The 12,986-nt window shown below is 41.5% G+C and overlaps 1 protein-coding gene across 4 annotated transcripts in view; it reads left to right on the forward strand.

Annotated features, from left to right (window-relative positions):
* The first annotated feature begins 12,050 nt into the window (after positions 1 to 12,050).
* The window catches only part of TMEM260 (transmembrane protein 260), a 75,647-nt gene continuing 74,711 nt past the window's right edge, over positions 12,051 to 12,986 (forward strand). For 3 of the 4 annotated variants that reach the window (XM_023515866.1, XM_023515867.1, XM_023515868.1), the window contains exon 1: positions 12,349 to 12,626. In XM_023515866.1, the coding sequence (XP_023371634.1) occupies positions 12,362 to 12,626 (265 nt within the window). In that variant the 5' untranslated portion in view covers positions 12,349 to 12,361. Of the gene's footprint in view, positions 12,326 to 12,348; positions 12,627 to 12,986 lie in introns of those variants that run through there. The other variant, XM_003794401.3, reaches the window with a different exon arrangement.

Here is a 12,986-nt window from a genome sequence, read left to right on the forward strand (position 1 = left end):
ATAATGAAATAGCTCCCATCTTGCTTCACCTGTCCACTAGCTTCTTTTCTCAGGGGCAACCACTTTTACCCATTATGGCTTCAGCTCTTCTCATGCTTACGTTCCTAAATAACAGGACTCTAGCTCTCATTCTTGATTTATCAACTTAAGACTACTTTTCACTGATTCCTCAAAGCCAGAGTTTGTTACTACCATCCTTTCTTCCACTCCTAATTTTGATTTAGTTTTAGTTATTGTTTTAGCTTTTCTAATTATTTATTTTTGTGTCCTTAAGTAATACATAGTACTCCTTTTGCATGTGTGTGTAATATCTGGGAGTTTTCTTTAGAAAAAAGTACCTTTATTTACATCATGAAATTCCTTTTCTTTTTTTTCCCCAAAAATCTGGAGCAGAATTCACAAAGTTTATGTTCAAAAAATAAATTGGGATTTGGTGGGCAAAGCAAGATGGCAGATCAGAAGGATCATTCAGCTGAGCTCTTCTAGAATGACTGGGGAAACACAGAGAACCCAGCCATACCTGGCAAGGGAACCTTGCCCAGAGTCATAGCTCAGGGAGCAAAGTGAGGAGATGGTGAATTGGATACAGTGTATGATCTGGAGGAGTGGAAATAGGATGAATTAGGCAAGGGCTTGTGACTGGCTACCCACAGAGGCCCAGGACAGGAGGAAGCCTTTCTGGAGTTTTCAGTTGGGGGATGCTGCATGTTGAGTGGAAAGCTTGGAAGAGTGAGCAGACTTGAATAGTATTCAGCAACCAGATTTGAATGCCAGTTGGAGTGGATTTACCATAGGTTTGGTGACTGCTGAGGCAGCCACACTGAGAAGGTCTAGGTGGCCAGGGGGCTGCCATTGTGGGAAGATCATAAGAAGTTCTTAGTAGGGACCTAAAGCACGGCCATCTTAATTACACCTGCTGGGATCAGAACTCCACTCTTGGGATAGGCTGAGGGACTCCTGCGCCACATGGGAACTGGAGTCAGGGGGGCACTGTGAGACCTGCTCCTGCAGGATTCTTATGAGCTTTAAGATTCCAATGCATCAGGGTCTAAATGCTGAGGAAACAATCAGGCAATCACTGAAGACTACTAGGTTAGAAATAATAACCATAGATGTAGCTGACTGTGGTCTCTGTCTCTTAAAAAACCCACAGTGCAACCTGGATTTTTCTTTTCTGCCTCTTTAACTACTGGGGTTAACTCAGAAACTTTATCATCTCATTCTGAGGTTCTTTCTTCTCCATGCTTTAACTTATTTTTGTTACTTTCTACTGCATCTTTACATTCCCTGAGTGTCTCCTTCATTTCCTTAAGCTCCGCCATATTCTATACGTCTTTCATCTGACTTTCGGTTCGGTCTTTCCATTTTATGGTCCATTCCTTTTATTATCTTTATCATCCACATTTTAAATTCCTTTTCTGTGAAGTCCATTAATTCTTTATAGGTAGAGTCTTATCCAGTAGTTGCCTCATGGTCCCTTGGGGGAGTTCCTCCGTTTGGGTTTTTCATGTTGCCTGAATTTTTCTGTTGGTTCCTCCTCTTGTGTTCTTTCTTCTTATTCACCCACTTGTCCTCCTTTTTCCTTCTCACTGCCTCCTTTGTTTCCAACAGAAGTCCTTGCTCTTGATGACAGTATGTTGCAATGTGTTGCTATGACAGGTTGTGCTGGGAAAAGAAGAGAAAGAAAGCAGAACAGGTGCTTAGAGAACTATGAGACTTCATGAAGCATTCAAATATATGACTAATAGGGATTCCTGAAGGGGAAAAAGATTGTCCTAAAGGAATGGAAGCCCTACTGGAGATCATAATAAAGGAAAACTTCCCATGTTTTACTAAAGACCCTGACACACTCCTTTCAGATGGATAGCAAACCCTGGGTGATCTCAACTCAAACAGAGCCTCAACAAGAAATATTGTAATGAACCTGTCCAAAGTCAAGACGAAAGAAAAAGTTCTGCAAGCAGCCAGGAGTATGTGCTAACTGACCTACAGAGGCAGACCCATTAGGTGACAGGAGAATTTTCAATTAAAACCCTCTAGGCCAGAAAAGCATGGTCATCCATTTTCAATATTCTTAAACAAAACAATTTTTAGCCCAGAATTTTGTATCCTACTAAGTTAAGCTTCAAAATTGATGGAGAAATTAAATCTTTTGCAGATATACAAGCTCTGAGGAAATTTGCCACAACAAGGCCAGCTTTACCAGAAATACTTAAACCTATTCTCAACACTGACTACCACAATGGACCATCAGCTAAGTAAATGCCCAGAAGCTAAAGGTCAAAATATAGCTTCCACAATGGTGCAAAGGATAAAACTACACAATGGACTTTCATAATATAAGATGAATAAAACTTTACCATACTTATCAATTCTCTCAATAAATGTCAATGGATTGAATTCCCCACTGAAGAGGTACAGGCTGGCTAATTGGATAAAAAAGCACAAGCCATCCATATGTTATCTCCAGGAGACACACCTAGCCTTGAAGGACAAATCAAGACTTAGGGTTATGGGATGGAAAACAGTATTTCAAACAAATGGAAATCAGAAGAAAAGAGGGGTTGCAATATTATTTTTCAGATACAAGTGTATTTAAAGCAACTAGAGTTAAGACAGACAAAGATGGACACTTTATACTAGTCAAAGGAACAATACAACAAGAAGACATTTCAATTTTAAATATTTCTACACCAAACTTAAATGCTCTTATTGGGAGCATTTGGGTCTGAGCAATATGATAGCCCATAATACCATAATAGTCGGGGACTTTAACACTCCTCTAATGGAACTGGACAGATCCTCTAAACAGAAACTAAACAAAGCTGCAAAGGACTTAAATGTGATCCTAGAAAAATGTGATTCATAGACATATATAGAACACACCATCCCAAACCTAAAGAATATACATTTTTCTTGCTTTGTTCCCCACAAGCAATGGGTTTTTGTTGTTGTTGTTGTTGTTTTAGAGATAGAGTCTCATTTTGACGCCCTCGGTAGAGTGCTGTGGCATCACAGCTCACAGCAACCTCTAGCTCTTGGGCTTGCCTCAGCCTCCAGAGTGGCTAGGACTATAGGTGCCCGCCACAATGCCTGGCTATTGTTTTGCAGTTTAGCTGCAGCTGGGTTTGAACTTGCCACCCTCAGTATATGGGACCTGTGCCCTACTCACTGAACCACAGGTGCTGCCTAGGAATATACATTTTTCTTGTCAGACCATGGTATATACCCCAAAATCAACCACATCCTAGGTTACAAATCAAACCTCAGCAAAATTAAAAGAATAGAAATTATACCTCATATCTTCTCAGAACATAAGGCAATAAAGGTAGAACTCAACTCCAATAAAAACATTCATCCCTACACAAAGACATGGAAATTAAACAACCTTATGCTGAATGATAGTTGGGTTCAGGAAGAGATAAAAAGAGAAAATCATTAAATTCTCCAAACATGACAAAAATGAAGACATAAGTTATCAAAACCTGTGGGATACAGCAAAAGCAGTCTTAAGAGGGAAATCTATTGTATTAGATGCCTACATTGGAAAAACAGAAAGACAGTGCATTAGCAAACTCATGAACCATCTTACACAATTGGAAAAAGAAGAATAATCTAATTCCAAGCTCAGCAGAAGAAAATAAATAATCAAAATTAAATCAGATGAACAAAATTGAAAACAAAAGAATCATTCAGAAAATGAATGAAATAAAAAGTTGGTTTTTTGAAAAATTAAATACAATCAATAAACCTTTGGCCAGATTAAGTAGAAACAGAAAAGTAAAATCTCTAATCACCTCAATCAGAAATGATAAAGGGGAAATAACAACAGATGTCACAGACCTATAAAAGATTATCTTTGACTACTACAAGAAACTCTATGCACAGAAATTTGACAATGTGGAGGAAATGGGTCAATATTTGGAATTACACTCTCTTTCTAGACTTAATCAAGAAGAAATCGATCTCTTGAATAGACAGATTTCAAGAACTGAGATAGAATAAATAATAAAAAAACTCCCAACAAAAAAATGCCCTGGTCCAGATGGCTTCACATCAGAATTCTATCAAACCTTCAAAGAAAAGCTTATATCCATACTTCAGAAATAATTCCAAAAAATTGAGGAGGAAGAAATCTTTCCCAACATATTCTATGAACAAATATCACCCTGGTACCAAAAACCAGGAAAAGATCCAACTAAAAAGGACAATTTTAGACCAATTTCACTAATGAATATAGAAGCAAAAATTCTCAACAAAATCCTAGCCAACAGATTACAGCTACACACTCATAGCTGTATGTGTAATAAATCATTCATCACAGTCAAGTAGGTTTTATCCCAGGGCTGGTTTAACATATGTAAGTCCATAAATGTAATTCACCATATCAATAGAAGCAAAAACAAAGACCTCTCAATAGATGCAGAAAAAGTATTTGATAAAATTCAGGACTCTTTTCTAATTAGAACTCTGAAGAAAATTGGTATACAAGACACATTTCTTAAACTGGTTGAAACCATCTATAGCAAACCCACAGCTAATATTATACTGAATTGAGTTAAACTGAAAGCTTTTCCACTTAGAACTGGAACCAGACAAGGCTGTCCTCTATAACCACTACTATTCAACATAGTGCTGGAAGTTCTAGCTAATGCAATCAGGCAAGAGAAGGAAATAAAGGGCACCCAAATGAGGCCAGAGGAGGTCAAACTCTCTCTCTTTGCTGAAGATATGATCTTATACTTAGAGAACCTCAAAGACTCAACCATAAGACTCCTGAAAGTGATCAAACAAAATAGCAAATGTTTTTATTACTAAGAATTGCCTTGGCTATATGGGATTTTTTCTGGTGCCATATAAAACAAAGAATTATATTTTCCAAATCTTGAAAGTATGTTCAAGATGTTGGTATGTTAATGGAGATTGCATTGAATCTGTAGATTGCTTTGGGAATTATAGACATTTTAATACCATTGATTCTTCCCAACCATGAGCATGGTATGCTCTTCCATACCATGTTCTCTGCTATTTCTTTTTTTAGGGTTTAGTAATTTTCTTTATAGAAGTCCTTCACCTATTTTGTTAGGTATATTCCTAGGTATTTCAATTTCTTTGAAGCTACTGTGAAGGTAGCTGTAATGTAAAATCAAGGGAATTGGGATATAAAATCAAGGTCTACAGATCAGAAGCCTTTGTATATGCCAATAACAATCAGGTTGAAAAGCTAATCAAGGACATAATTCCCTTGGGGAAAAAAACCAATTCTTTGTTTTATATGGAACCAGAAAAAACTCATATAGCCAAGGCAATTCTTACTAATAAAAACAAAGCTGGGGGCATCAGCCTACCAGACTTTAGGCTGTACTACATGGCCATAATGATCAAAACAACATGGTATGGGCACAAAAATAGAGACATAGACATCTGGAACCAAATAGAAAACTAGGAGATGAAACCAACATCTTATAGCCACCTAATCTTTGATAAACCAAACAAGAATAGACACTGAGGGAAAGAATCCCTATTTAATAAATGGTGCTGGGAGAACTGGAGAACCACATATAAAAGACTGAAACTGGACTCGCACCTTTCTCCACTCACTAAAATTGATTCAAGATGGATAAAAGATCTAAGGCACGAAACAATAAAAATCCTTGAAGAAAGTGGGGGAAAAACATTTGAAGTTATTGGACTGGGGAAAGACTTTATGAAGAAGACTTCAGTAGCAATTGCAACAACAAAAATAAACAAATGAGACTTAATTAAATTGAATAACTTCTCTACAGTCAAGGAGACAACAACCAAAGCAAATAGACAACCATTAGCATGGGAAAAGATATTTGCATATTATGAATCAGACAAAAGCTTGATAACTAGGATCTACAGAGAACTCAAATTAATCAATATGAAAAAAGCCAACAATTCCATAGATAAATGGGCAAGAGAAATGAATAGAACCTTCTCTAAAGAAGACAGATGAATGGCTAACAAACATAAAAACGTCCTCATCATCCCTAATTATCAGAGAAATGTAAATCAAAACTATCCTAAGATATCACCTAACTCCAGTGAGAATGGGCCACATCAAAAAATCTCAAAGCTGCAGATGCTGTGTAGAGAGAAGGGAACACTTTTACACTGATGGTGGGACTGTAAACTAATACAACCTTTTTGGAAGGAAGTATGGACAACCCTCAAAGAACTCAAGGTAGACCTCCCATTTGATCCTGCAATCCCATTACTGGGCATCTACCCAGAAGAAAAAAAAAATCTTTTTATCATAAGGACACTTGCAGTAGAATGTTTGTCACAGCTCAATTTATAATTTTCAAACTGTGGAAAAAACCTAAATGCCCACCAATCCAAGAATGGATTAACAAGCTGTGGTATATGTATATGATGGAATACTATTTATTCAGCCATCAAAAAAAAATGGAGATTTTACATTTTTTTTTTTTTTTGCAGTTTTCAGTGAGGGCTGGGTTTGAACCCTCCACCTCTGGCATATGGGGCCAGCGCCCTACTCCTTTGAGCCACAGGCACCACCTGAGATTTTACATCTTTTGTATTTACCTGGATGGAGTTGGAACACATTCTTCTTAGTAAAGCATCAGAAGAATCGAGAAACAAGAATCCAATGTGCTCAATTTTGATATGAAGATAATTGATGATCTAGTACATGGCGGGGGGGCAAGAATGGGGGGAGTGGACAGTGGGAAGGAGGGAGGGGGTAGGGGCTCACTGTGTGTAACACACCTCTTGGAGGAGGGACATAGTTATAAGGACTTTACCTAACAAATGCAATCAGTATAATCTGGTTCTCTGTACCCTCAATGAATTCCCAATAATAAAAAAAAATAGGAAAATAAATTGGTTTTAGGAGAGAGTTTAGGACTCTATTATATTAGATTACCATAAGGAATTTTGAAAGAAAGTATACTTTCACGGTGAAATCTACTTTTCTTAAGTATAAAACACTTCTGCTATAATACATATATTATCCACATAATCATTTAAATTATATTGCACTGAAAAGATGTGGGAAAATTCATGAATTATTACCCAGGGTAATATTCTGGTTAGTACTTATTACAAAATAGCCCATTAGATAACTGTGTCAGAATCTTCCTTCCTTCCTACATACTTTTAAAATGATGAGATATATTATGTAGCAAGAACAGTGCACAAAGCATTTTTAATATTTTAAAGAATAATTATAATTATGTAACCAACACCTAAAGTCAAGACAGAAACATTTAAGGGCTTTCTTAAGCCTACATGTACCGGTCCTCATCAGAGCCTCCTCACTCCTTGTCCTATATCTCATGATATATATATCCTACTAGTTCTGTTTCTCTGGCCAAATCCTTACTGATATTATGTATTTTATTGCTTTGCAGTTTGTATTATAGTATCTATCTGCAAAACATTGTGGAATGATCTACAGCATAAACTCTCAGCAAATATTCCTTGTATATCTTATTTGTCAGCCTAAATAAGACACAGGCTAATGGCTTTTCTCTCTATCTCTAATATATATTTATTTATTTTGTAGAGACAGAGTTTCACTTTATTGCCCATGGTAGAGTGCCATGGTGTCACACAGTTCACAGCAACCTCCAACTCCTGGGCTTAGGTGATTCTCTTGCCTCAGTCTCCCAAGTAGCTGGGACTATAGGTGCCTGCTACAACGCCCAGCTATTTTTCTGTTGCAGTTTGGCTGGGGCCGGGTTTGAACTCGCCACCCTTGATATATAGGGCCTGCGCCCTGCCCACTGAGCCACAGGCACTGCCCTCTACATCTAATATTTTTTATCTTCAGTGCTTCTCCTCTGTCCTCCTTGGTCCCATCTCCTCCAGTCTCCTGTATATCATTCTCTCTCTCCAAATTCTCCTTTGGATTAAAAGAAAACGGAACAACAACAAAAAACAATCAGCAACTTCATTTGACACTTGAATCCCTATGATTCTCCACATTATTTCATTTTCTCCATTTGCTCCCTTCTTAACCCTCTGGTATCTGGTTTCTTTATCTACTATTGAAACTGACCTCTCTAACTTTCAAGGTTCAAAATCCTCTGTGTGACCCAATCCAACTATACAAGGCCTACTGGTTGCCTCACAGACTCCACTTTCCCCTGCTTCCTTTGCAAAAGAAGTAATAGAATCCTAGGTAAGTTATCCAGACAAAAATGTACATTTCCCAGCATTCTTTGCCCCTAGGAGTGGTCTGTTACTTAACTGTGGCCAATTGGAGGTAGCTAAACTGCAGAGTAGCACATCTAGAATATTCTTTCTTTTAAGGATGGAGCATGCCCTTCTGTTCCTGTCCTTTCTTTTTCTTCCCAAATACAGGTGTAATGTCCGGAGCACTTGCTACCATCTTGGATCAGGAGATGACCTTGAAGATGTAACCTAAGTAGGATAGTGCAGAAAGATATAAAGACCTCAATTTTATCCTTAGCAGTACCAGGGAGTTGCTAAACCAGTATCAGACTGTTTTCCTCCAGACTTCTGACTTCTTTACACAAGAGAATAAACACTTGAATGTTTAAGTCATTGTTGCAGAGTCTCTCTTACTAGTAGCTAAATGCAATCCCTAGTCAATACACCAATGGTCTCAGATTGTTCCTTAATCATTTATTACATAAATATTTGTTAAGCACTCATTTTGTGCTGGGTACTACTGTAGATACTATGGGAATAATACAAAGTCTGCTGGTTTGAAAGCCTGTTTGGACATTAAAGTAAAAAAGTCAGAAGGCAATTGGGCTAAACAAAAAAATTCTATAGCTTAAAGAAAAATTTGGGGAGGTGTAGTTTTGGTACATATCCCCTGGTAGCTAATATTTAAATCTTTAATAAGATCATCTTGGGAAAAAAGGTAGAAAGAGAGAAAAGTCTAGAACAGCCCTGGAACCCTTCAACATCTGGAGGTCTGACAAAAGCAGAAGGGGGCAGAGAGGTCAGAGGTCAAAGGAAAACCAAAGGAGCTTGCTGCCTTTGATGCCCAGATAAGGGAATGCTCCAGGACAGACATGAATAGTCAGATGCCTACTGAGTAGAGTCAGACACAAACAGAAAGGAGAGTAACTGCGACAGTAATAAAGCTTAGGTTTCATGGCCCCCTATGAGCACAGCCTTTTTCCAAGGCCATGTGCCTAATTCTTTAACTGCAGTTTTGTATTTTTGCTTAAAGACAGTTCTCCAAACTTTATAAACTTAAGCCCTATAAAATTTAGATGTGCTCCTTGCCTCCGTGGCATCCTGGCCATATTCACTGCATTGACATTACTTCTTTCTTGGCTTCTTGTGACGCTTAGGTCTCTTCCACTGTTCTATCCTCTTTTCCAGCCATCCACCTCCATATATGGGCAAAGAATTATTCCCCATTGAAATAAAAACTCATCTTTTTATAAACTAATGAGGAAAAGATGAAATAGATAAAAGGGAAAGAAATATATGAGATTGGACAGTTAAGATTGTGAACTCATCCTAGAAAAAGTGCCACACATTGCTGCATATCACTACAGTCACCTTCCAAGTGCTCCCTTGAAGCAATTTTTTTAGGATGAGTTCCTGAACTTAATTGTCAGACCTTATACAACAACAGCTCTGAGACCATTCCAAAAAGAGTTCCAAAATTGCTTTGAAGGGTGGACTAGGCACTGGCACAGTGCACGGTTTCCCAAGGGGAGCACCTCAAAGGTGACTATAGAGATGTTAGACAATGAGGTATGTAGTACTTTTTCTAGGATGAGTTCATAAACTTAATCATTACTCTTAGTAATGTTAGTTCTTCTTTTCCAAGAGTTTACAATCCAGTGGGAGAAACAGAAAAATGACAGGATGATGCTCTGATGCAAGGAAAGGCAGAGCACAGGGGTGGGAGCACAGAGGATGGTAAGGCTCATGTTGGGGATATCCTTCAGTTTGTCTAGAACTTCTCTGCCACCGGTGACCTCCATCCATGCACACTCACAGCAGGTTAAATGAAGCTGAGGCACCTTCACAGGGCAGGACTGCTGAGAATAGCTTTCATAATTTTTCACTGTACACATGCTGGAACCCTGGTTTATACCACAATAAAACCAGCTGTTCCAATTAGCAATTCTCACATGAACGTCAAGACTGTTCTCCTCCTTCAGGACATCATCAAGCAAATATGTTGATGTGCTAAGCTGGGGGGGTGAGAGATGAGACTACTTATGGAAGAAATGGTACTTCAAGGAAAATGGCACACTCTCTGAGAATGTCTTGCAGTTTGGCCAGAAGTTTTCATACCAACCCTTCATGCTGGCCGAGTCTCTGATGTCTGAGGAGTTCAGAGCACAGTGCAGGTGATTCCTTCCTGGTAGTCACAGTGACTCTTCAATGCAGATGCACAGCCAGAGATGCAGAGGGGGGAGAAAACCAATAGGGAGAAATGTATGCTGGGCTTCCCTTGCTCTTTTCCAGGGCCTTCTCCTTGCTTTCCATGTTGGCTCATCACTCCCTGATCTGACCCCGGAAACCCATGAACTTAATCATCTGACCTCATACATTTGACTCAGTCAGTGTCATTCATGGTATGCTCTTTCAGAAGAGACCCTGTCCTATTTATTGCTGAGTAGCAGATTGCCCCATCTTTATTGGCTTAAGATAGTGGCTTTTATTCTCTCACAGCTTCTATAGGACAGCAACCAGGATGGGTTCAGGCAGGTGTCAGCTCAGGGCCATCTACAGGCTACAGTCAAGGCCAGGACTGGAGTGGTAGTTGGCTGAGGCTGAAATGGGGGGGAAAGCCACTTCCTCACTGCCTCATGGGTGGTGCAGGATTCAGCTCCTCTCAAGTTGTTGGACTGAAGGTCTCAATTTCTTGCTGGCTGTTGGCAGGGGTGTCTCTTCACATGGCCTTTTACACAGGGCCGCTTACAACATGATAGGTGGCCTCCTCAATGAGAACCAGAGGGAGGGTAAGAGGAAGTGCCAGCAGGATGAAAGTTGGCCTTTGCTAACCTAAAAGGATGTCCTCATAAAGGATTTTTGTCATGTCTGACATTCTACTGACAGAGCAGGCCATGAGGTCCAGCCCACCCCACAGGAAAAGCATTGCTCAAGGGTTGTATTAGGAGGCTGGATGGCTAGAATCCAGCAGCCTGTGCAGCTGAAACAGCCCCATCAGCGTCCAAAGAGGTGGTGCCACTGGGCTGCTCCCAATGGTTCATCCGCCCCCCCATCACTCTGCATGATGACCTTGGGCTCCTTACTCACTGCATGTAACATCTGAGATAGTCACTGATTTTCAGTGTATGTTCTGAGATACTTTTAGAGAGCTTACCCTCCTCCCCTCTCACTTCTAAATAATTGCTTTATTATAATAACATACTGTGTAAACTTTAAAAACTTACTTTCTCATGGCAGTTATTGTAAAGTTAGTGGTCCCGTTTCATTTCTCTTTGTGGTCAAAGCTTCACCGAAATACTCCTCTTCATTAAAGTAGGAGACGCCTTTATCACAGTCTGAGGTCACTCGTGTAAGTACAGGAACTCAAGTTTCCCACCTCGTCTACAGAGTTTTCATCATGCTATAAGGAAAAGATAAACAAGCACGTTTTTGAACTTACTTTAATAATCAGCACAGGAACTTACAATTAATCATAGTAATACATTAAATCATTATCACTACATAGCCAAGATGCACTTACATATGGGCTGGCTCTGCACCAGCTGTCATTATACTACAAACTGTTTTAACACAAGCGGACCTTGGTCCTTCCTGCAGTTCCACCCCACACCGAAGGAGGCAGAAGCAGTCCTTCCTCGCTCGAGGTTTTCAACGGTGCTTCTCTCTCTGCCAGAACCAACCAAGTCAGTAGGAAAGGGGGAGAAATGGCCATAGAGAGACCAGGCTTGCCTCTTTAAAGCAGTGCTCCCCCCTGTGATTACTTACTTTAAAGCACATCGTATGCCCGCAAACGTCAACGGCTCGTCCGCCACCGGAAAAGTCCCGGGGTCCTGCTCTCGCGAGGCCCCGCGGTGTCTCCGCTTCCCGCCCAGGCCCGGAGAGGCCGGACCCGGAAGCCGCAGCGGCCGCCGAGCAGCTGCGCTCTCCCGTGGTGGTGGAGCTTCGCACGGCCCCGAGTTTGGGCCTGCCGCGCCCTCCTCCCTTGGGCCGCACGGGCCGATGAGTCCCTCTAGCCACGGGAGGGACCAGGCCCGGGGGCGGGCAGCCGGAGTGGGGCCGCGGCGCTCCGGGGGCCTCCGTGGCGGCCTCGCCGTGTTCGCCGCCGTGGCCGCGGTGTTCACCCTCACTCTGCCCCCGTCGGTGCCCGGGGGAGACGCGGGTAAAGTACTCTCCTGGCGGCCCTCCCGCCCTCTCCATGCCCCTCGGCACCCGGGGAGGCGAGCGCGGACCCCGTGCACCGCCCGGGCCGGCGCGGGGCTGTGTGCCGGCGCCCACCCCGCTTTCTCTAGTCTCAGGCATTCAAGACGGGCCGTGGTGCAGGTTTCGCCTGGCGGGGCTCATCTACCTCTCCACTTCCCCGGACCCTGTTCTCTTGTCCTCGGTGCCTTCCATTGTTTTAGTGCACAGATGCGACTTGTGGAGTCCTTACTGTGTTTCGGACAAAAGGAATGACAGTAGTGGTGAGCGAACGCTGAGGGTGTCGTAGCACGATTGGAGATGCTGCCCGTCACTGAATGAACACACGCTAACCCGAGACCGGGGCGGGGGTGTCACTGGGCATGGGTCCAGTGGTGGCGGGTCCCTCCGAAAGGCTAGCCAGGAAAGACCCCTGAGAAGGTGCTGATTTTAGTTGAAACCTAAATAGTGAGAAGGAATCAGCCATGCAGAATCGAGAACTTCTTTTAAAGCGGAAACCAGATTCCGGATGCTTGCTTTTGTTATAAAGAAAAGCGTGACTCGGTTGGCGCCTGTGGCTCAAAAGGGTAGGGCGCCGGCTCCATATGCTGGAGGTGGCGGGTTCAAACCCAGCCCCAGCCAAA

Source organism: Otolemur garnettii, unplaced genomic scaffold (genome assembly GCF_000181295.1).
Source record: "Otolemur garnettii isolate 467f Iridium unplaced genomic scaffold, OtoGar3 scaffold00081, whole genome shotgun sequence".
NCBI lineage: Eukaryota > Metazoa > Chordata > Mammalia > Primates > Galagidae > Otolemur > Otolemur garnettii.